General features: G+C 42.9%; 1 protein-coding gene across 1 annotated transcript; it reads left to right on the top strand.

Moving 5' to 3' along the window:
• Nucleotides 1-6,314: 6,314 nt before the first annotated feature.
• T265_09226 (hypothetical protein) lies at nucleotides 6,315-18,752 on the top strand (the record flags this gene model as incomplete). The annotated part of the gene is made up of 5 exons (XM_009175245.1): nucleotides 6,315-6,356; nucleotides 6,392-6,594; nucleotides 6,635-6,855; nucleotides 6,895-7,122; nucleotides 18,409-18,752. 5 exons carry the CDS (start codon nucleotides 6,354-6,356, stop codon nucleotides 18,750-18,752), a joined length of 999 nt encoding a protein of 332 aa, XP_009173509.1.
• Nucleotides 18,753-26,198: the final 7,446 nt, after the last annotated feature.

Genomic DNA, 26,198 nt, shown 5'->3' on the forward strand with positions numbered 1-26,198 from the left:
GGAAAGGAATGAGTAGTCAAATGGGGACTCACGAGTGCGTAGGTTCAGTAGTCCACTACACCGATCTGAATGCAGTAACTGGCTGTGAGAGGAAAATATTCACTCGTCGAGATTTCCTGCAGATGGCTCCGTGTGAGTGAAATATTCCACGGTAGGAAAATTATTCACGGCTAAAAAGTGTCACAGGGATTTATTGTGACGTTTAACAGTTGACACAAACACAGAGATTTAGTCCCACTGGTTCAACAGTCAACAAACAGTTCAACGGGCGTAAATACTGTCGTTCAGCAAGAAGTCAGCAGGTCGCGCCGGAAAATTGTGTATTCGTAACATTAAAACAAACGTCATGATACAATGTGAACGACAGTTACAAAGTGTGGTTCAAGTTCAGGCAGAATGGTAAATGTGACAACGGCAGACACACACTACACACCGACTGTAGGCAAAAGCCGGAGTCATCATCATGATCATCATCGACAACATTACGTCAGTGTTCAACACCGACACCAAACAACGATTGTCAAACAACTGAAGGCGTCTAAGATTCGCTGTCCATTTCCATGCAAAGAAACAGGCCTCATTGTAGCCTGGTACACACGGTTCTTGAGATTCTTCAGGGATGTCTCAAATTAGCAAACGCGATCAGAGCCTCAAAAATTCGTGCATTGACCTCATCTGTTATACTAAAACCTGGTCTAATACAACTTCCAAGATATTTAAAACGCTTCACAACTTTTGGGGCTTCTTCATGGTTTTTGAGTGACGTCTTCAATGACTGCGTATTTACGACCATGAACTTAAACTTTGTCGGTGCACAGTGCACACCAAAGGACGGGTTAACATTGGTCAGTTCATCCAAAAACACTTGCACGTTCTTATTCACCATGAAGACGAGAAGCGTATTGTTTGCATACTCCAGAATGACAAGGTTTTTTATCAGAGTCTCTTTTAACACCGGGGTTTTCGAGACCTTCCGACGCTTATCTCATTAACTCACCGATCGCGTGGTTAAACAGGAACGGAAAGAGGGGACAATGCTGACGGGCATTGTTTTGTGTACGCTGCACAGTCTTAATTTATTTGAAAGGCTTATTGTACAGAAACGAGTAAACAGGGATAAAGGAGGATCTTATGTCTAGCCCACCACCACTCTGCTTCCATCACTCTGAGTTTTGCGTGAAAAACACCACCCGCTTCAACAAACGATGGTTCGGCAAGCACATCACATGGCCTAACCAACAGAGCTTCCGATGTTGGACATCTACTATGGAAGTCCCCGTTGCACATTTTTACTTTCTTATTGCCTCGATACGGATCCGCTAGCACGAGCCTATACCAGCTATGGTTTAGGGACAGGGGTTGTGTAGGACCTAAAGACGCCTCGGCTACGCTGTTCGAATAGGCAAGTTTTCACAGTGGTATAGCAAGGCAGCCCATACACATATCCTTTGATATTCAGTTACATATCACGCTCAACCCGAGACTCTCATAATCGTAACCTCATCTTTTACACTAGAATTGGAACCGGTACAACTTCCAATATACTTAAGACGCTCCACGTCTTTGGATACCTATTCCTGAGTTGTAAGAGGCATGCCCAGTGACTGCATGCTCAAGAGCACAAACTTACACTTTTTGAGTGTAAACCACATTCTGATGGACGGGCCAATTCACTCAAGACCACTTGTGGCTCTTCCCCTCTGACAAGACGAGAAAAATGACATCTGCACATTCCATATTGACAAGTTTTTCGCCATAAGCTAGTTGAACACCGGGGTTTTGGATACCTTCCAGCTTCCATTTTATTATTTTGGCGATCACAAATTGAAATATGAATGGAGAGAATGACCACCCCTAATGGATACTACGAAAAATTTCGGAGGGCTCTGCTTATATCCTTCAAAGTCTGAAAGTCTGAGATTGCGAAGCACCTATCAAGTTCACAAGCTCTCAGGTTCATAGGGCTGTAGAATGGCTTGTCTCGTTGATATGAGGGATATGACATGCCATATCACTGATCACTACTGGGGATAACTGGGTGGTGATTTTGAGTGACTTGCTCTGCCCTTACATTCTGGTGTGAAGTGCACACCAAATCGTGTGACCGAAATTATCTACGTATCTGAAGGATCTGAATGAAGAAGCGCAATAATGTCAGCACACTTAGTGTCTGCGGGTGAATTCATAACAATCTCACCACATTCTTTGGTGTAGAGCATCGGGACCGTATGCCTTGTTACGTTGAAAAAATGATATATCAAGCTGTATTGTTGATGTTGAGGCCAGCCTGATGTCGATGTTCCATTCTTGCCCGCTCGGTTTTTTCAGGGGCTGTGTTGAATAGGACCAACTGTGTTGTCCTTTAAATTGTTCATCCTGTCGCTCAGAACAGTGATTTTGTGAATGGTCGTTCCATCATTTTTGCGTATTGTTTTGCTGGCGCTTGTCTTCTTTTGGTCAGTAGATTGGACCAGTTAAAGTGGAGCGCAGCTATCGCTTGCAGCAAAAACCTTCTCCGTCTCTTGGACCCTCGCAATCCATTGGCATTCTTCGAATTTTTCTAAGCCTTTGATTATCCAGTGTTTGAGGGATCAGTGTGCGCCATAAAGGTCGCTAGGTCCTAGTCTGACCTTTCTGACAGCATTAAAAAGATCAGCTTATCTCAAAGATATACACCGTCAATTTAGCGGAATCCGATGACTTGGAAAGAGTCTTCTAAAACCTGAGAACATAGCTCCTTCAACACACTTTCACCCAACTTCCAACCAACCTTGGTCAACGGCATGACAGTGTTTCCAGTAGCTTTTAAGCCAACTTGACGTTTTTGGAGTGCTAACAGTTGTAGAGGATGATGAGTAAAACTGCTCTGCTTTGGTACAGATAGTGCTAAAGGAGAGTGAAATGATATGATCAGAGTCGAGTCACGTAGCCCAGAAGGAACGACAATCTTTAAGTGAGGCTCTTCTTTAGCAGCTGAAAACCACATGACCCGACTGAGCACATAACTAGATTGCGTTTGACAGCCTTTAATTAACTCGAAATGAGCGTTTGTACTGAAAGTAGGCACTAGCCATGAGCGTACAATGATCAGCACGCAATTGAAACAGTCGCTCTCTATTATCCGTACGCTAACATTCACCCCAAATCTATCACTTCCGGACTTAGCCACCCAACTTTGGCATTCATATCACCCGCCAGGATTACTATATCCGTCCTTCTTGTTGACCGCTGCTTTAGATGCAAAATGCTCAAAGCTTAATCGGAATCCACGTCGGACCGGACTTATTGCACACATATTATGTTCGTTACAGTGTGGCAACAGGGACACACACTGGGAAATACAACTCTCTTGCCAGATACTTTTTTCAGGATGGCAAACTTCTTTGGACATAAGAGGCGGTCACCATCAAAGCCATTTTGATTTTTACGCCACCTACGTTTCAGTGCATAAAACTAACCGCTTCCGGATACTTGGTCTATCCCTAACCGGGTGTCTTCAAAGCATTTCTCGACCAACGCCTTTAGTCTTAATCTCCTAATGTTCTCAGTGACATATCGTCCAAATGCACCATGTTGTACATGGATTAGTATACCAGCCTGAAGCCTAGTGGACACAACTACTAATTTGTCTCTCATGAAGGTCCAGATTTCTTCACGCAATGAGCACTCTGATTAGCTCGATGCTTTTAAATTTCATTCGTTCTTAGTAAAAAAGCAAGGGAGACACAAGTAAAAGGAATGGATTGAGCCCTTTACCGCACATGGATTTGACACCACACCTTAGTAATCCCACTTGTGACGACGCACATTCTAAAGATGCCGGTTTGATTTGGTTTTACATATATGCTCATCACCGCCATTCCATGTGTGGTAGCTCAGTGTGAGGGCGAGGTAGCTCAGTGGTTAGAGCGCGAATTTACTGACTGGAGGTTCTTGGTTCGAACCCAAACTCTGCCTCTCGAGTAACCCTGTATAGGGTTGGGAGACCTGGCAGTATTCCAGCCGTCGTGCTTCCTTCTAGTGGCACGGCAGCTAGGCGCCGAAAGGACGTTACAGCTGAACGATGTGCGGTAACCTAAACGCGACTGATGCCATTCGATTCATGTGATTGTTTTCGGCGACTTTGTAGCCACATTTTCCCATCTCACTGAAAAGAAAAAAACGCTCACTTATAGCAACACTATCGTTTTATTGGTTTGCAATAAACTCCAGAAATAGCTCAGGATCAGGCAGATTAAACTTTTTTCAAGTGTTTCAGCTCGCATCTCTTACAAACCTATATCGTGACTTTCCACAATTCTAGACTAGTTCGAAAACATGCAGCGTCTCAGTGTCAATATGCTGTCGGTAAATTTCGCCAAATTATCATTTCGTCCTTCCCATGATTTCTCAGGTAATATTAAATCGGATGTCCGTAGTGTTTCGCTTTTCGTCAAAGGACTCATAACGACCTTTAAATTCCTTGTGTATCATATCGGCCTTTATCAGAATCAGTGGTTGTCACGTTTTTTGATGTGGTATTTACTTCGGAGAAGTATCGGGTGGTTTTCATTAGGTTGTCTTGTGTCAAAACATGGCTTGATCCCTTGTATCTTTCTTTATCCTCCACATTAGATGTTTTAGCATCAGTTAGTCAAGCTGCATTATTTGATTGAACTGATGATTGATGAAAGTGTTTATTTCATAACGTCATCTTAAAATAATGGCAAACGATAGATAATAGAATCCAATGACAATGAAGCTACCTCGAATACTTGTCTAGATGCCTAGGTTTTTGTGACACAACTAGTTGGGGAAAAACCACTCCTTCACAGTTACAGTCGCACTGCATCCATTGGTATTTAAACGTGTTTTCCCAGTTACCTAATGAATGCAGGCAAAACCGATCAGTCTATACGACCACCTGAGTCTGATTCTGACCGCAAAGCAGTGGCAACAAGCTAAGGGTGTAAGGCACAATGTATCGAATGTCCGACAGCATTTCGGGATATCCTAGACTTCACCATATAGGACCAACTAATGTTGGTATGTCTGTGATCTCTGATGACAGTTCACTATATCTTGGATTTTATGGCAGACTTGCATGATTTTTCTGTTTTCGCGACACCGTCGAAAACTATGCGACGATATGTTTAACATTAGGTTTACCTGTTTGTATCAAGTTGTTTTTCATTGCAAGCTAGGTATTTCCTGCCTAAGTCAAGAGGTAATTTAATTTTGTAAAATTATACTATCTTTCCAACGAACAACTTCCTAAGCCTGATTAGTTTGGTGAAAACTGCGTTCAAACGAACTGACTAGGATCAAAACATTGATTCTCCAAGCATATTTTCAAACGTTTGAATAAATTTTCTCACTTACAGAACAACATTCACATAAGTTTGTTCAAGTGGATCTCAAGACATAATGCGTTAGAAGGAAATGACAGAAATAAGTGTTGGTCTTTTAACTACTTCATCAAATGAAAATTCACCCAAAAAATAACTGGTCCAGTGTCAGCTATATCCTCAATCGAATAATGTGAGGATACAAAATGAATGCTTAGAATGCAAGCATGCGCAACTGAAAGGTGTGATCATTTAGCCAATGTCAAAAGGTATTAATTCTGGAAAAATTTCCCGGACCCGACTCCATCACATTTACTGCTTTTATCGAAGCAGCCCCTTTTTGTGTTAAGCTGAAATTTGAAATAGTCCGAAACTTTACTTTGATTTGATTTGCTGAGATTAACAGCTGACGCCGTGCCTTTAACAGCGTAAGTACTTCGTCCTTTTTGAAGGCTTATTTAGTTCGATTAACCGGTCTGCAGTTTAATGTAATACACTCAAAAACAGCCGTCCAACACTTGGAAATACCAAACTACTTGTAGCCAGACGTCACCCTACAGAGCACCCTGATCTTTCTCATTATTATTGTTTCGTCAGAATGGCAACCACTTCCAAGTGCCGGTGCAGATTCAACTATCTTGGAATCCCACACTTTTCACTTATCAATGCTAAACTTGCTCACTATGTCATTGCCTTCTGTCCAAACACGTTTTCACTCAATATTCTGCGCAGACAGCGTAGCGAAAAATCTCTAAATCATTTTGTCGCTGTCAGGTTCAGTGGCAACCTCGGGTCTGTCCCTGATGGGGGACCTGATTGCTGCCAAGGCATGCGCTCAGCAGTTTCACGTAATCGATGTATTTCTCTGTTCTCTTCCACATATGTGCTGACACAGACCATATGTTTTCCGTCTCCCACTAACTCTTCCTTCCATCATTCATTCAGCTGTCATTCTGAGGGTACATCGCACATCAAATCCGTTCATCATTGAAGTTCTCCTTCTCTGAGTTGCCTTTCAGTTCGTTAATGGTAAGCTCCAGTTCCATTTTTCAAGCGTTCTCTAGTTCCTACTCTTCGTAGTCAATCTATGCTTTCCAATCATCCTTCATGCTACTGAGACAACCGAAACACAATATCCGATCATACTTGTACCCGGTGATGGGGGAAGTCAGGCTTATTGCAACCCAAAAGGAAACGGAGGAAGCTTCCTCATCTGGGTCAACCTTCTTTACTTCTTTGCACCTGGCACACTCTATGAATACATTCGGTAATCATTTGGCCTGTTTGTAACGTCCTTCTCGTTACAGCATTAAATATGACCCCAAAACTGGAGAGGTGAGCGATTCGGATCTCTGTGACGTTACCTTCCCCGGATGGGGTGACACATGGTCAATCGAGAATTTAGACACATACAGACACAGTGCGACTGTTTACTTAGAACATCTTATAAATTCTCTCCGACAAGATCCCTTTTATGTATCCAATAAAACATTACGTGGAACACCGTTTGATTTCCGAAAAGCTCCAAGTATCCCATTGTTGATTTCCTAGTATATTCAATTTATAGATGAGAATCCTGATTTTGTACGAGACTTGCGATTACTGATAGAAGAGACATACTCTGTGACCGGATCACGCCGAGTCGTTCTTCTCGGCCACAGTCTTGGAGCCGTTTATTGCTTGGCATTTCTAAACGCGCAGTCCGACTCATGGAAGCGGAAGTACATTAAAACATTTCTGTCTATCAGCGGACCCTACGGTGGATCTGTAAAAGCATTCAAAATAGAAGCCAGTGGTAAGTCTGATTCTACTTGTTTGAATGACGATTGTTCCAGTGGTCGACTTAAGCAAATTCATACAGGTACCAAAATAACGGTGTGTGGTTTCCTAACTGAACCAGTAATGCTGTCATTGAGACCACCATTTTATCCAGATAACCTGTGTAAAGGAGCCGTTGGTTTTCACCTAAAATCAGTTGTTGTACACCATTCAGGTTAATCTCTACACGTGACTTCTCGGTCCTGTTTTGTCTAGTGCGAGCGAATAAACTGCTGTCATTATAGCCATTTCTTTGATCAATAACCAAACAATCGACTGTCAACTCATTGTGACGTGAGAAGATTTAATAATATACAATAGGGTTCAACCACTAGCCGGACGTTTGGATGCTCGTGGGATACGCACTAATTTACGACAATTGGTTGAATATACTCGTAAAAGTCAAGAAAAGAATGGAGGTAGTGAGCAAAGTTTGTTTTCTGTGGATGCTTCTCGTAGTTATTACATCACAATTTTACGTGGTACCAGAAACCACGTGGGGAGGTCATGTGGAAATCAATGGTACATTCACTTTGATGGAAGGAAAAATATAAATAAAAGAAAGTGAGGTTGGATAAGAGGTACACGGGTCAATGGGTCATGGAATCAAGTAGGTGACGTTAATGTCAGACAAGTTTGTGGAATCGAATTTTTCGCAGACCAGCTCAAGTTCAGCGTTCGCACAAGTTGTGGGTTCATTGATTGGACCATTGGATTCCATTCACCTTTGCACTAAGCCACCGCCTGTATAATGAACGTGACACGATCCGAGAGAACACTTATAAGCCAGAACGTAAACAAGCCCAGTGTACAGGCGTACTAAGAACGCTCTGACTTCAACGCCTATGCTCGACTCTTTAGTGGCAAACGGATGGATGCCAGAGAGAAGATACTCTTCAGCCAGCTCAATCCAGTGACACTAAGCACGAAGTTCCCGGTTAATCCAGAAATGTACGTGCACAACTTTTCTTCATTACCGCTGGACACTGCCCATTTGGAGACGTTATCACTAGATCAAAAAATTTTGTCCTAGTCGTGAGAGTAGCCAGATGGAGCTTGAGGTGAAACTTGAAAATCTATATGATCACCAATCCGTGCTAACACCTTCCTCTGAGCTGAGTGTACAACAACTGAAACCGACGTTAATCAGTTCATTTTACCAATATCTCGGCCACAAACTCAGGCTTAAGCAACTTTAAACAAAGGAACGTTTACGGCAGAACGAAGAAGACGCAGGACTTGCCTGGATGTATAAATCTGGCCATATGGATAAGATGAATGTCATCGCCTAGAAAAACAAGATATGGTTGACTGAAAAAGCGATGTCCAAAGTATTACAATCTCTAGAACAATCCGAAAACATTGATAGTAAAACTTCTGAGCGTATTCGCCCTATCGGTCTAACGGCGGTTACTCCGGTACAATAATTCTTTGGCTTTGTGGTCTTCATGGAGTGCATAAGCCCGACCTCAGACCCATCCTCCTTACCGTTCCTTGGCTAAATGGCTTGTCAGTTTGTTAGAACCAATCAAAAGAGAAGTGTCAACACAGCCCGACAGGCAGTTTTACTTTCGTCGATCATATAAAAAATCTGAGGACTGATAAACACTCTATGTTCTCCCTGCTCATTAACTTGCTACTCACTGACGCAATAGACCATGTTTGTGACTTTGTTGAGTGCAGCGACAACGATATTGGCATTCTAATTTCAGATGTTAAAAATCTATTGCTAATCTGTACCGAAAGCGTTCGATTTACTTTCAGTAATAAGCTTTGTCGGCAGAAGGATGGAGTCGCGATAGGGTCTCCGACAGGTCCCATGTTGACAGGTTTTTCATGATTGAACTCGAGACTCAGAAATTAAACGCATTCATTGCACAGCTCAGAGTATGTGTTCGCTATATGGATGATATCTATGTGCTTGCCGTCGAAACTATCAGCACAACAGACCTGCTAAGCAGTTTCAGTTCAGTTCATGCTAATCTCAAGGTTATCGTCGAGCCAGAAGACGACGGGCAGTTAAGTTATCTCCAGGTCAGCAATTAAAATAAGTCTGATGGGACCATACAGCGCAAAGCCCACACAAAGCCAACCTGAAGAAGCCAGTATATTCGTTTTGGTAGCTTTTCCCGTCCCAACAGAAATGTAAACTAATGAGATACCTAACTGAGAGAATAATGAAGTTATGACCTTCCAACTGCCTGCAAGGAGAACTAAAGTTCTGAGGATGCAGAACGGATGTCCTGAACGGTTCATACTCGATACTACACGATTTCTATAGCCCAAGCCTAAACAGACACCAGTTGGGAAGAAGCCCCTCTACATGAGGTTCCCATTTCGGGATTCGGTTGCTGAGCTAATCACCAGGAGGCTCAGAAACTCAATTGATACTGCATACATAGCTGCTAATCTATGCCTGAGCTTCAATTTCAGCCCCATTATCAGGTTCCGCTTGAAGGAAAAATTGCCACCTTCTACCACCGGGTTTGTGTGCGCTCATGCCGAGCATTATACGTTGGTCGCACGATAACACAACCCCGTTTCTCTAAGTGGTACTTAGAAGAAAACGGGCTCAATTGCAGCTGCATCACATTTTGCCGAAACCAGTCATGTCACAGGCGAACAACATGTCTTCGGCATAATGTACCGCGTACCTCTGAACCGATCACGGCTGGTATGATACAGACTGCCATCGATCGCAGAGGGAATTGGAATCCAATTAATGAGTCCAAAACTTTGCTTCTAAAAGAAACTTGTGTGACCTCTGAACTTGAGCTGGTCTGCGAACAGTCTAATTCGACAAACTGGCCTGGCATTAACGTCACTTAATTGAATCCATGACCCATTGACCTATGTACCTCTTATTCAACTCCACTTCTTTTTATTTATACTTTCCTTCCACTAAAGTGTATGTACTTCTGCTTTCCACATGTCCTTTTCCACGTGATTTCCGGCACCATATAACATTGTAATGTATTGGCCAATAGGAACAACCACATAAAACAATGTTTTTTTTTCGCTGCCTGCGTTCTTCACAAGAATCAAACAGCTGCTGTACAGTGCTCCTTGGCTTTTCACTATAGATTAGTTTCACTGGCAGGATGAGTCCTCTGTTGGATCGATCTTTGGACCGATTACTGAACTGTACCATTGTGTTGAAATTCTGTAGCATGAATTTCACTTAATTTGGAAACCACACTTGCTTTAATTGCGGTCACAATGTTTTCTGATCTTTGGTGGCTTTTCCGACCGATTCTCTTACTTTACTATTTCGTATATAAGAATGAGTCGATTCCAATAGTGTTCCGGAGGACTTGAACTTACAATCAGCGATTTACAGCTCGTCCAGCACAAACTATCGGCCAGTTTCGGTCGGTGGACCTCGTAGACGGTACGAAATCCCATGCAATCAAAACTTATTTTCTCGATTGGTATCCAGATTTCCAGATGGGTGGCTCACACAAATACTTACAACTTAAAAGGATTTATTGAAGGTTGAAACCTAGGCGTGGTTCAATAAATGGACAAGGTGCACCGTGATTTCATTCAACCAGATTCGAGGATTATAGGGATAGGACTGCTCGATAGTAGAACTCGTGGTTACCCTTGTATAATACTAAGATGAAAACCCTAGTTGGTTGGAATAGGAAACACTAGGATCAGAACCACGATATTCACGAACGCTAGACTGCTTAGAAGCTTTAAGTACTCCCATAGTATCATGAAAAGTGAATGGGCATTTGCAAATAAAAACATTTTCGGGATCACTGAATCATTCCCATCGTCATACCCGTGTGCTCTGATAAACAGCAGAAACGGACAGACCCGTCCAAGGTGCCGTTCTTAATCTGGATGGAGTATAACTATATAGTCATTAGATTAGATTTCCCAAGTAAACAAGCGCATTCCTCACAACGTTGGACAAAGTACACAAAGAGCTTTCAGTATGTTTTTATTGTCGAAAAATTAAGGGGGAAAACTCTGAAGATTCACCTTTGATTGAAAAATCATACATTGCATGATCGCTCAAGCACTTTCCTTTTTTGGGTGAAAGCTATCTGTTGCGATAGTCAATTTACCTGAACTGAGCACAAGGTGATCCAAGTCTTTTGCGTTAGGTACCTACTGCGGTGCTTTTAGAGGTGAACTACAAACATAATACAACTCAGAATCAAGTAGAATATAAGGCTGACGGCAACTCGGGTATTGCATCTACTTGATGAGCCTCAAGTAGGGCAAAACTGGTCGTGGACTTTTTTCAGCCACATTATGAGTACCGTACCGTCAAGAAAGTACCGATACGCCCAATCTCATCCGGGGAATCAAAAAGACGTGCAGTTCAAAGTTTCGATACTTCGGATGTTTTACCAGTTGTGGAAAGTTCGCAGGTCAGCCAAATCACTTATGCTTTCCGTTTAAGTGGAGGTTTTTGAAATTATTGTGGGTCCTGTTTTACTTTCCAGCTCATTGTCTGTTAGCGCACGAAATACGAAATCACCTCTTCTCATCTTATGTATGATACTTGAATATTACAACCAGGCTTTTCGAAAAGCGTTTCGGAAACATTTGGATGTAAACTTATTGCATATTGAAACCATGAAGAGGAATCTCTTTCCGTAGAGGCAAGCCCCTGTAGAATACTTCACTTCCAGGAAGGCACGGTCTAACACACCATCCCTCGGAATAAAAACCAGCCTCTCGGAAATTTCACTACTTCGTTCCTATCAAAGCCTACACTTGGCAAATATTAGCACTAACGTCGAAGAGCATGACCTTGTACGACAAAACGCTCATTTGCGAGCAAGCGTGACCGGCTAATAGCATGTCGCTTAGAATTAAATAACCTAAGACCACCCCAGTTTGTTTACATCCATACCCTCTAAACTGAACGAAGATGCATGTGAACAGGGTCCTGTGTGGTAATGCAGGAGCGCCTGTCTTGATGTTGAGAGCGTGACATTTTCCCAGAAAAACTGGTTACCGGTTAATCGCGGTAGAGTAGTTACCCCCTACTACAGACCACTCCCTCCAAACAAGGCCGCTTTACTCCTCTCGTGAGATTGAATTTGATAATGGTGCCTCTTGAAAATCATCCACTTCCAGACTTTCTAAACAAAATACTGTTCCCAACTTCCCACATCGCAGAATACCATAAGAAACTAAGCTCAGAACGCAAAATTCGTACGCTGGGGTTTGATGTGTTTCCTCCTGATTAAGTAAGTGAACGACGGCAAGAACGCAACATTCTTTCCCCGAGATGCTTTGGAGTCCTATACCATGATTTTCATCTCTATGGCACACAAATACTACCGTTTTATCTCATATAAAGGTCACCTTTCAGATGCAACCAATAGTATTTCGTCGCTCGTGAATTCCAATTGGTATATCCATTCTGGAAGAGACCAGGTGTCGAAAGAAATCACCTCTGTTGAATCCTTGTAGAAAGCCTTTTTAAGTTGAACCAAATTTATTGTATTTTATCGATATGGACAGACTAGTTGAAAATATCACTTACACAGGACTGTACATCTACAAGGACACTCGTGCGTTTGTCCTTTTTCCATTAAAGGACTACTTCATAGTACCGGTATAAAATGTTCTCTCCTTCGGGTTTGTCTGTTCTGAAGAACATTTCGTTATTGAAATACGCTTCACGGGACAGTAGTTAGTTTTTATACAATCGGTTCTCCCTGTGTTAGTCTCCCAGAGGGTGGCTAGATAAACGTTTACAGTGGAGGCTTCAGCCTCTGGAGATTTGTATAAGATAGATATCGCTTAATATCAAGCACTGTATGCGATTGTGTAAGCTAGGCACAGCTTTGGGGTCCCGGAACAGCGGTCGGACAACGTCCGAAGCGGATTGTGCACAGGTTTCGGTGCCAACGAGAGTTTGTGGCGCTGTTACTCTTAGTTTCTTGCACGGCGGTGACTTTTTAACGCAGTTCTAACGGCACTTACCACGGTGAGTGTTTGCAGACAATAACTCGTTCAGCTGTAGCACCCCTTCGGTGTCTAGCTGTCATGCCACCCGAAGAAAGCACAAAGGCTGAGATACTACCAGGTTCCCCAAACCTAAACAGGGGAACTCGAGATGCATAGGTCGGGCACGAATCACGGACCTTCCGATCAGTAAATTCACGCTCTAACCACTGAGCCACCTCATCCCTACAGACAATAAGGGTGGTGTTTATTATTTTGTAAAGGAGAGTCATAAAAATGATTCACTTGCTTCGATGTATCATCGTTGTAACTATGAGGCTTGAGGTATATATATTATCACTTGCTAGTATGATCGATAGTCGGTGCTCTATATGCTCCCCCGAAGAGGAAGCACCCCATCGGTTGGTGCTGGTTACGCCATTCCCCATGGATGCTTCTTTTTTTTTTGGGGGGGGGGGGGGTTTGGAAATAACGATGCTTCTTTTTTTTTTTGGGGGGGGGAGGCTATGGTACATATCGATATACAGTACAGTGCAGAAATTCGATGCTGTCTTCCAGATTACATTTCCACCCACTCCGATAAGCTTTTTATTACTGACTCTTCCCAGGTGACAACTTTGGCGTCATTGTTCGAAGTCCACTTAGCTTCCGGCCAATTCAGCGTTCAATGCCATCCACAGCATTTCTCTTACCCGATCCAAGGCTATGGCCTCCCTCTGAACCGATCATCATCACACCAAAAGCCAACTATTCTGCGCACGACTACCAGAAATTTTTTGATGATATTGGCTTCCCCGAAGGCAAGTCATGCAATTTTACCATGCTTACAGTCCGTCTGTGGCTTTCTATCCTGTGCCTAGTTTTTGCTTTGGAATTCGCGTTTTGGAACACTAAGTTCTAGATTGCTTGAACCTGGAGAAAAGTGGACATAAATGTATCATGGATAATGATGATGCCGATACCAGGGATCCTGAATGCAGTTGCGGATGATATTCTGACTTTAAGCAAGTGGTTTTAACACTCTTAAAGAAGTAATTATCTCATATCTTCAGCTCGGGCGTATGGTAAGCAGATGAGCAAGGAGTATCCTAGCTTCCACTATCCCCAATACAAATCAGTCCTCTTTCTGAATGCCGTCACTTCAGTGTTCCGATCGTTTGCAAAATGGAGTTGACCTTCTAAAAACGAATAAGATCGAATCCAGACAGAAACTTTTGCGTATTCCTGAGTTAGACTTTTAGGGCTAGATTTGACCACAGACCGGACAAGAACATCCCGGATAGTTTGGTTGGATGGTCCCTGTCCACAACAACAACCATCGACACCGCGCCGAACAGATTATTCACCAAAAATACTCACAAGCCATTCAGTATTCGTACGCACATGAGAATAAATTCAAACGTTCCTAGAGATTTGGCATTATACCGGTCCGTTTATTTGATTCGGCCGTCCCACCAGCAATCTTCTGCGACACCGTTAGTTCAGGTAACTTGAACATCTTACGGGTAAGCTCGGCCATAATGCACTTCTGTCGATTATACCAACCCAGGTTACATCTTGCCTCGTTTGTCCATACTTCCCGAGTTGACTCCGTGTCGGACATAGAAACAAACTTCAATTATTCAAGGAGTTATCTACAGATCATTCATCCCGTGATCTGAACAGATAGAAAAATGTTTGATCCTTAGATTGCAAGCTCCACTTGAGCTAATTCATCCACCGGATGCTGGAGCGTTTAAATAGACGTCACTGATTAGCAGGGATACGAATACGGTCTTTTCAAAGAACTATTCTTGGCGCCTTTTTTGATCACATCAGTTCTGATAGAGTCCTTGGTCACAGACAGTTAGTCGTCGTAAGTTTGTGTTACCGTTATGTTAGACAATCTGCGACCAACATTCTCTAGACACTTCCTCAATGCTGACTGATCCTGTAACTGCTTGATATTGAGTGAGTTTACCAACGAATTCGCCTCACAATCGGAAGGTTCTTCCCGGGTTAGTTGCCCTTCTCAACCACCGAAATGCGCGATTGCAGGTTGAGTTGTCAAGAAAATATACCTCGGTATTAAGAATGTGGTGCCAAATAAAACAAGCGGCGACCTTCGTGCACTAAACTCAAGTGAAGAACGCCATGAACGAGAGATTCAACAGTGATTCAGATGAATCCTCCGTTAAACACCAAATCAACTTGCAAGAGAGTATACTTCACCGATGTTTGCAATTTGATGTTTGTAGATGGAAACTAGTCTTTACAGCCAAATCGGAATGCATATCATCACAAAACTCCTTGATCGCTATTGCTTTTATTTCAGCTATGTTGACAGCCTGACTGTATAGATAGAAGGTGGTGGATTGCTTCAATTTCCCACAAAAACTGCGATCAAATTAACATACGAGCTAGTGAACAAAAGTAGCCTGAGTCCACTTAACTTAACAGAATGATAGATACTTTTCACATGTGTATGGTAAGCCGACAGGATGCATAGAGTACATAGGGTTCTTCAGCATTACTCCTGTGTAACGTGAATGTAATCTTGTATCTGGTATCTGACCCAGCAAGCCCGTAAGGTTTTCTCATCATACAACCCCGAAGCTGAGCTAAAAGTTATGGAGTCCGTTTTTAAACAAGATGGATACTCTGACAAGTTTAATGACGGGAACATGCGTCTACCTGAAGAAAGACCAGCTATGATGACAGGGAAAAAGGCACTATTTATGCGAGCGCCATTTAAGAACGTAGCCTTTAGTGAAGTTGACAAAAGACGACTTCCGAGGGCCACGGATCAGGGTTTTCATAACGTAAAATCAGTGGCTTACCTTAACAACCCGCCCATAAATGTCCAACGTCTGAAGTACGAATCTCATTTGGCGGCGTGGAGAGCAGCAAAAGAGGACAAGAAGTGCAGTGGTTAAACATTTGGTCAACACAAATCACATTGTGGAGCCGATTTGAGCTTCCTGAGCCATCCATTTTGTGCCAATCCGACATTCAAAATATCTTTGGTTATGACTCTGGGCAACAACTGAGGCCATTTGGGTTCGCCTGCACGACCTGTTCGGTGTAAACAAAAGCAGTTCGTTCAGAAGCTCAGATTACCTTGGACAAGCCGAGGAAATGGTCTATTAGTGGTTTTCTATTTTTAACAAAAAAAGCCACTTGATAAATCAGAAGGCTGGAAAGCGACACTAATAAAATTTGTTTTAAGAGCGTGAGTTTACAACACCTTAATCGAGTCGAATACAATACCAAAATGGGAATGTCCAAATGAAGGACTTATCGTTCTGAGTGGAAGTTGCGATAGTTGCACCGTGTTGGTTTGGGCGCAGGTAATCGTGTTTCTTTTGGCAGATTCACTGCTACACGTTCCTAGTTGTCGGCGGTTGTTGTTGGGTCGAACCGGTCTATGTTCCAACGCGCGAGTGCTGCGTGAGTGTGTTTGATTGTGTTCTGTCCTTATACAGGAAAGTTTGACGTGTATATAAAACATGAGTCGTTCCGATGCGTACTAGACAGGAGCTGACTTGTATAGCAGGTCAGTCGCGGGATCTAGTAAACACGCATGTACTGGACAAATTAGGTGAGGCCGGTTGAGGGGACATGGAAATGTCCGCTACAGGTCTATCAGCTGGATCGACAGCATTTAGTACGGCATAGACCAGTGTGTGCATTCAAGTTAACTACTCACTGAGCACAGTCATTCGAAACCGATGCGTATTCCGAACACCCGTATCTTGCTTTTTTACTCTGTGTAATGCACGAAAATGCAAGCTTGAGGGCGGTCTTGCCGGAGAGACGTATTTGCTTTCCATCTGTTTTCGATAAATGTTCAACGAGCATCTTTGCTACTTTACCTACTCTCCTTAATTCACTCATAATGGAGCCATGGACCAAACTCAACTTTTAAGTGTTTTGACAGCACTAGTTGAACCACCGGGGGTCACGGTTAACCGTTGGACGACCCGAATGCGCCGTTTTCAGGGTCGAGTTTTTTTCACTCCTGATCCTTCCTCGAAAAAAGTACCACTGCCTTCAGAAATATGATGAAAGCATTCACCTGGAGAAAAAAAATCTTATCGTACTCTGTGAGTTTATTACCAGAATAGAGGATCTTGCTTCTGCTTGTCTACATGCTATCTGTTAGCCTTACTAGTATGTTTAGGAGTTGAGGAACGGAGCTCTACTCAGTGTGCTTTGCAAGATAATTTCAGCACGGAAGCCCAACCACCGCGACGGTACAGCCAAGAACAAGATTGAGCGTCATCATCAACATTATAATTACCATCATCATGGTCGTTGTCATCATCATCCTCATCACCATCTTCAGTATCCTGATCGGTCACCACCATCATCAACAGCAGCAGACCGCTAGGGGAGCCGAACATTCATCTATGAGGACAGGATTTCTTCAAAACGGATGGTATTAGAGGAAAAGGTTTGGTAATTAGTGCAAAAAGAAGCACACCTCAGATAAAACAATCTAGAACAGATTAGCCACATCTTCAGTCTACAGTGGAATAAGCACATTTGATTTCCGCATTGGAGTGAGACACCACCAGCAAGCCTGCACGTACCGGTTTATTCGGATCTATGCCACCTATTGCGTTCAACTACTGTAAGCAGCGGGTGAATCATGGTACACCTGCAGATCCATTTCGTGTACCAGCCGGTCACAATATATCGGTAAGCGTACAGCAGGTGAAGGTCCAAACAAGCCACCTAGTCACATCATTTTAGGTAAACATGTTAATGATACTGCAGAATTGCAAATTTACTAGACTATTCCATTGACAGAATCAAACTTGGTCCAGAGGATGGACGACGAAGATCGAATATATGATAAAGAATGAAATCCAAAGAAACACCTTCTCCAAGTTAATGAGTACAATTTGGCATAGGGTTAAACGAATACACAGACTTGAGATGAACAGTTTACTAAGTTAACCACTGCTTTCCGAATAATTGTAAAATGGCTGAACTGACGACTGTAGTTAGCCAGAAAATTAAGCAACCTTGATTGACCCGGGATCTGGTAAAGCGGGAAAATTATGGTTGATTAGTAGTGGACCAGCCGAAGATGCGACAAGTTCGTTTAGGGAATTACACATTTGATATTCTAAACGATATCCTTTTTCCGAATAAACTACGTAAATATCGCTATTGTGGAACAGCTTCGAAGACGATAAAAAGAGGTAGTGTACCCTGGCTCAGGTGAAGAAATTTTGTCCCGAGACTTTGGTGGCTTGATGTTCGGTCCAGGGCGGAAACAATAACACATTCTCCTCTCCGCTTCTCATTCCCTCTGTGCGCTTTTCAATTGAAGGCTATGAGTTGTTCAAAAACACCAAGCCCTTCGTAGACGGCTTTGAAGGCCCAACGGGGATCGATGATCTCTACTGCATCCACGGGACAAAAGTCGGTACCACCTATCAGATGGTCTATCCGGAAAAGTCTTTTTTCCACAAAGGATTTCCCGATCAATATCCCACCCTTATACCCGGTGAAGGCGATGGAACGGTGCACCTGCGAAGCCTTCAACTTTGTCGATTTTGGCAGGGAGCCAAATACATCACATTGGAGGGGGCGGAACATTTGCGAATAGTTGGGGACGACCGGTTAATCAAGCTGATTCATGAAGTTGCCGGATCTCAACTTTCATACGACTGAATGCAGCCAGCCATTCGGTGTTTTTCTCTACACTGGAAGGTAACAACCCAACCTCAATCCGTTGCCGAAACTGCTCAGAATTTTCTAACTCTATTTATTACGCATTTTATTTCTGTTTATAGTCGTAGCTATTCACAGGATTTGATCCGTTTATCATCTATCTCCCACGACCAGTCACAGTTCGATCAAGACTACTTGAAATTTTCGATATTTCCCAACATACGAACCAGCCGAGTTGTTCTGCTTTCTTACAAGCCTTTAGTCCATGCCTTTTTTCTTCTTCATATGTTATCTTGAAATGGTATACTGCAAATCGCTGAAAGTGGATGCCTTTTCTTATTCTCATACTAAAAAAGCTATTTTCCTGTGCTTCTGACATCATCGTCATCAATCGTTGAAAGTCATGTTAATATAGATTCCGTACAGTAGGGAAGTGAGAGCTATTCAGGTAGTGGTGTTCCATAAAGACAATTGGACGGACCGGTGACACAACCTGGTTTTCCAAAGCTAAACTGCGCAGAAATCTCATGAGCTCCTCCTGTTTTCCACGACTGTTTCAGCGTCCTCAAGGTGGCTCTCTGGAAACCGGAGAAGATAACTAAATCGGTGTGCTGACTTAAGGCACATTGAGTGGTAGACTGTTATCTATCGTATGTGGTTATGCAGTCCTCCTGCTATACAGAACCTCTGCCTGTAACGACTTCCCCCCTTATATCTACGTGATTATCCATCCCACCCTCAATGGGTAAGGTATCATATATTTCTAAATAGGATCAACCGTCAGATACGATAGAACTAATGATGCTCTCAAGAGCCGTTAGGTGAGTACCCTGCGGTGTGTCTTAAATAGCCGGCTTAGATCGAACTTGTCATCTCGTTGTTTGCAGTTGGTCCCGTATCCTTTGCATATGAACAGGACAATTTTCCGATCATTCCCACAACTACTATCGCACGCCGTGAGCGCGACTTGTCAGTATTCAGAAATGGCGGTAATCATAGCCTTATTCTCTGTGGATTGCCAATTCACACGTTTGTAGCTGAATGAATGTCAGATATGTGAAAGACCGTCACCATATGTATGGATGGCATGGATCATCTATGTGGGTCACAGTGCTACTGGTCTGCTTACGTTACTGCTGACTTCAACATTGTGGGGCATCAGCCCATATTTTTTTGAATGGAGGGTTACTGGGTAGCAGTCCGAAGCCGCATCAGAAAATGCCTGGAAGCGAGGCATTCTGTGCTCACATATTGAGCACATGGCATAACTTATTTCTAATTTTCGCTCCACTGTACTGTATCGGTGGCCATCTGTTTTAGCAGTTGCTTGAAGGTGAGTGGTTGGGACGCCAAATAGGTAGCTCCAAAGTACTGAAAGTGAACGAGTAATGGCTAGCTTGAGAAGACATGATAAGTACGAAGGTAGCGAAGAAAGCTTGTTTTCTGCAATTGGTAATAATTGGAACCCCATATGAAACCAGAGATGAATCACGTGAACGGTGAGAGACTTATGGGTACAACAAGAGAGCTGGCTAGTTTGCAGAGCGCAGCAAACCGAAATGTGGTTCGAAACAGGGATATTCCCATCCTGTTTGGCTCTGTTTCACCCATTCATTTCAAACTAATTGATCAAAGTCCTTCCTCCGATTTATGAGTACAATACTGCTGAAGCAAGGACTCCGTTGAGATCAGCCAAAACAGTCAATTTCAAGGAGTAGATTACGCCACTACCAAGATCCCTCGATCATTAAGCTTTTTGGAACAGGTCATATGTCGCCTGATTACCATTTAACTAGGATTACTAGAACCGAATTCCATAATTGCTGCGAAGCCAAATAAGAAGAAATCGCTAGTTCAAATAGAAATAGACTTGACGAAGATGTGCACAACGCTGCTGCTACGTGACAAAACTTTGTGTGTGAATCAAACTGAATAATTAAAGTTCTCCTGGAAGGAATTACCATAGTAACGTGCTGAAAAACGGTTGGCAAAAACCTACCTTTACAGGGATCAGTATACGTCCAATAATAACGCAGCTGGATGACTTTGGGCGATTTCATTCTTAGATGAACAAATATACTACGGTAGTGAAGCATCGGTGTTGAACACTGATGTCATGCTGTCGATGATGATGACCAAATATATACACCATTTAATGAAGCGAAGTATAAAAGCCATTACCAGCAAACTCAGCTGCGCTGGTCATTGCCGTCTTCCCGGATGGGGACCCCGAGACGGGCCACATCAATGGTTGGAGACATTGTCAGACATGGTCCAATCGCGCACTCAGTGGTGCTCATGCATGCAAGCTATTTCCTTCAATGCATAGCTCCCTTTCCAGTCCCTTCACTTGACAGTCCGCCTACAGTGCTGTATTTACGCACTAATTTATCAGCTCCTGCCTCTAGTACGCAGCTACCTACCCCATCTCCCCGAATCATCGGTGAACGAAACCGTGAGAGATACAACCTGTGTACGACAAGTACGTGGTTCTTGCAGCTGAAAGTAATGATGATAATGATGGTGGAGCGCCCTCTCAATTGTTTCATCAACCCGAAGAGTAGAGATTTCGAGATGAATATGCAGACAAGTCGCCAATGATGTTGAAAATGGTCTAGAATCAAGGATCGCACCTCATTCCACTTATTTTCGTGACAGGCTTTGCTAAACGTTTGCATTTTGAGCCCACAGATATATATTTCATGGCCCATTCTAGTAGCTATAACATTGACCGTAGCAACACAAGTGGCAAAGATGATTTTGTCTAAGTCCTAATTATTCGTGCAAACAGAGCCTACCAATGCTCCAGTTTTTGGTATTTATCCGCATCTACATTCGATACGAAATAGATAACTTGTTCAGTGGGGAAAATTTGACTGGAACGTATGTCCAAATCAGTCCATATAATTCCGGCGTTATTCGAATGAACTCTCTCTAAGGACGTTTAGGATGATTTTATTTTGCCTAAGTCCTAATTATTCGTGCAAACAGAGCCTACCAATGCTCCAGTTTTTGGTATTTATCCGCATCTACATTCGAAATAGATAACTTGTTCAGTGGGGAAAAGTTGACTGGAACGTATGTCCAAACCAGTCCATATAATTCCGGCGTTATTTGAATGAACTCTCTCTAAGGACGTTTAGTTGAAAAGGCGAAGTCCTTCAGAATGTTGGTAAAACTGTCTCGTGTGCACTCCAATTTTACCACTAATCGGGGTTAACTGTAAATGAGATGCGGAAGGGAGTCAACCACATGTTTGGTCCTCTGGAGATCCCACGTTTACCAACATTGTAGAATGTGTTGGCTGTAAAGACCCACCGAAAAATCACCTCAGTGTAAACTCGTTCAGCTTTCAACAATCCATGCCTTCCTCATGCCAAAGCGGTCTCCTAAGATGTATCGATAGAAAGAAGGCAGGGTATATATCCTATGGGGTATCCACACTAAATTCTTGCGGTCTCCTAAGATGTATCGATAAAAAGACGGTAGGGTAGAAATCCTATAGGGTATCCACACTAATCATGAGGTTATTCGACGTCTGTTTAGGGTGTCTCAAAGGGTTGTCTCTAGTACGATACTTCGATGTTTACACTCTTCTGGACATTCTAGCTTGATATCGAATCATATTAGATTTCTGCTCAGAAACCTTATGTCAAGATTTTCATCGATACATCTTTGAAGAGAAACTGGAACGATTAAGCATTAAAATAAATATAGATTGGACCACGCTCTGTTCACAAACGTGAAAAACCATGAAAAATTCATTACTGTCTGGTACAAAGTCCAGACGCGATCTTTATCTAGGCTTGAACTTTTTATCACTGCGGCGAATTAGGGTCGGCTTCAAAGACAGATTCTGTATTCACTCGCTTATTGAGCGCCAGTAAGTATAAATATCTGGTAGGCATTCAAATGGAGTTTGATAACACCATTTCATCTTTGTAATGTACTACTCATAAGGATGCTGAAGATCCGTCGACAACCCACGACCGGTTTCGCCCTTTTTGGGGCTCATCAGGTAGGCGCAGGCCCCGGGGTTCCGTCAACCGGATGTTCTGCTTGAAACCAAATCGCACCAAATTTGCAAACTGATTTGGTTTTTCGAGAGACTCACCTGGAACCCAGCTAAATCTCTCGTTTATGATGTTTTCTGTTGAGCCCCAAAAAGGGCGAAACCGGTCGTGGGTTGTCGACGGATCTTCAGCATCCTTATGAGTAGTACATTACAAAGATGAAATGGTGTTATCAAACTCCATTTGAACGCCCAATTGGCGAGTGAATACAGAATCTGTCTTTGAAGCNTTGCCTGGGAACATCACAAACGAGAGATTCAGCTGGGTCTCTCGAAAAACCAAATTAGTTTACAAATGAATGTATATTCACCATTTCATCTTCTATTTTGGATCTGCGTACATGTAGCATGAAATTTTTCCATCACGCATTTCTCAGTAACTGATCCGAGGATTCCGCTTCTGTACTTTCTGCCAAAAAGTGCATCTAAGCTACTCGATCACTCATACAGACATATCAGGTTGCATTTTCGAGCCAACTTCAGACCGACTACTGGCCATTTGCCTTACTTTGATCTCTTTCTCAAAGAAATGATTCAATCTTGCCACAGAAGCTCGTGTGCGGCATTTAATTACGGTCGTTAGGATACAGAAATCGGTGCATTGTGTACCATAATCGATCAATCGACCCAAGTTACTATGCGGCTACACTATTCGCCAAAGACACGTGAAAGCTGTCGTGAGTGTACCCTCATCGGAACGTTGTATGAAGGCACAGCCCGTCAAATAGCACCTCACAAAAGTTTACACAGGCCGTTCACCGTCGGTACGCATCAAAACTAGGGTTACAAGATCCTACATGGATCAGAACACCCATGGTCGTTCGCCTCATTAGACTATCTTTGTTAAATTGTCCTGCTTGACTATATGTAGTCTGACATTAGAGGCCTTGAAGCCAAAAAGAGCGTATTCACCGCAGGTTTCAGTCATTTCAGTCCATATTATCGAGTACTTAATGATAGTTGTGCCACAAATACGCCAAAAATTGCACACGGGATACTCAGACGCTTACATGCACTAAAAGCTACATCACTCTCACACGTAATTGTATTTTCAAACAAGCGTCCTTAGGGCTTGTCCAACCCTAGCTCCTGTGAACCCGAATTACATAAACCTTATCGGTACCGCACTAAGAATGTGGGCTGAAAATTTACGCCAGGACATTACACGGATTGATGATCAGCCCAGTCAAGTTTACCCACCTATCAGAACCGTGTGAATTTTACCGCTACCAGATAGTGTAAATTCGTCTATCAAATCAGATGTGTGTGGAGACAACATGTAGTTGGTACGAATTCCGATCATGCACGCGCTGTTGAGAAGTGAAGTCAGACGAGAAACCCCACGGTAGTCCTGGTCAGAACATCCGTGTACTCGAAGTAACAGAAGGGTGTGGCATAAAAAGGTTAGAGTTTGTGTACCGAGGCGCAGTAGACCATCAGACCAGTGTCCCTCATTGCCGTAGCATTCATCGGTTAGTCAGTTATGAACGATATGTGCACAATTTGGTGAATAGTGTTGGCCCAAATGAACTTTAAGATACCCATCAAACAGGATGAATTAATTTATCCAAAGGACATGGAATAGCATAGCATGGTATATGTCAGTGACAATTTGAAGCACATGATCACCTAATTTGGTGGGGTCGAGGAATAGTTATCTAAAAATGTATGTTGTCTTTTGAGACGAAGATACAGCCCCCTTCCACTGAAAAGGTCCAATACAATGTTTGTTCATGAGTGATCCATCTTACTGTGATTTCAGTATTCGTGTGTATACTAGCGCGGAGAGTCTTGTCATTTTTGGCGAATTCTGTTGGGTACGCCAGGAAGTCGTCCGCTCTTGAAGAACGATTCTCTTGAGTATCATCATTGCTGTGAACGGACTTTTATGGGATTTGATCATCTGTTCGTCGAACATACCGACAGCCACCTGACCGACTACAGATGAATGCACCTGAGCTACCAATATTCCAAAAGATTACCGCGAACCGCTGTCTCAGGAGATATTTACATAGTTCTTCGCCCGTTCTTCAACAGTTGGTAGTCACGTGCAGATAAACAGTGATTTGCAAATAACAGTGATGTTCGATAGAACAGGGAACGTCATCAACGACAGTTGGCTTAGTCCCACCCTTGATATAGACATCATGAATGTTTTGGTATAGTCTATCACAAAGTGTACCAGACAGAAAATTCGGCTAGTCGACGCCATTGGCAAACAAGCTTACCACATGTGACTCTATGTAATAAACAAGGATATCATTATCTAGAGCTTACGTAATCACAGTTAAAGTACAGTTCCTGTGCACCATAACGGACAGCCGAACGAAACCAGCATTCGTAATGTGGCTTTTGGAGTGCAGTTTGATCATAGTTGCCTGCCTGATATGAAACCCTCGAGCAGCCTGTGACAAGCGTTTCACCCGTTTTCGACGTAAGATTTGGCGTGAAATGTGCCATACTTCAGGGACTAGTTGTTCCAGTCAGGTGAACGATAGTACAATGCACCCCAGGCTTTGCAGTGGACGACTGACCAAGGCAATGTATGCTCAGTCAAACGTTTTTTGGCAAAATATCGGCTCATAAGGCTCACACGGTTATCAAAATAGGTGCGATGTGGTATTGTCGAACCAATATTGGAAGGTAACAGTGAAATTTCACCTTTCCAATTCACAGGCGATGAGATTCCGAAAAGTGCTTTCTGGTCAATCGGGCTACACACAAAAAATGCACACATCTCCAATACACACAACAGCGTGGTGCTCTACTTTGTAAGTGGAGTATGTTTATTCGATCCAACCTTTACACATGAACTTCAGCAGCTTTTTCGCAGTTTCGCAGTGTCACCATGATCCGATTTAGGGGTCACGGATGCACCTTAAAAATCAGGCCACTGTGTTCGCAAAAATCATACGTCGTTTGAGTGCACGTGTACTGTAGACATCGCAAGCATAATTTCAGGATTGCGATGCACACACAAAAGTGGAAAGAATAAATCTGATAAGGCAAGCACGATATCATTGAATTATTAACGAAGAACACCATGCAAACTCGTGTCATGTATATCGGAAAAAACAGTAGAATGGAATAGATAATATTCACTGTTCTAATGTCCGTTTCATGGCAGCAGGTGTCAGGCGGATACCGTAAGTAGTAACCAATAAGACTATTTGCAACTATGAGTCATATACAGAAATATCTAGATGGGCTGAAGTAAAAATGAGGCAGTCGGGATGATGAGGTAGTTTTTTGTGGAATAAAATAGGGCATCGCTGGTTGGAAATTACGGATGAAATGCGACATTACGCTGAAATGCGGTACGGCAAAGGCGGGTGCAATGCCATTTTTCCGTTGCACGTGACTTACTAGACAGA

Source organism: Opisthorchis viverrini (assembly GCF_000715545.1).
Source record: "Opisthorchis viverrini unplaced genomic scaffold opera_v5_265, whole genome shotgun sequence".
In the NCBI taxonomy this organism is placed as follows: Eukaryota; Metazoa; Platyhelminthes; class Trematoda; order Opisthorchiida; family Opisthorchiidae; genus Opisthorchis; species Opisthorchis viverrini.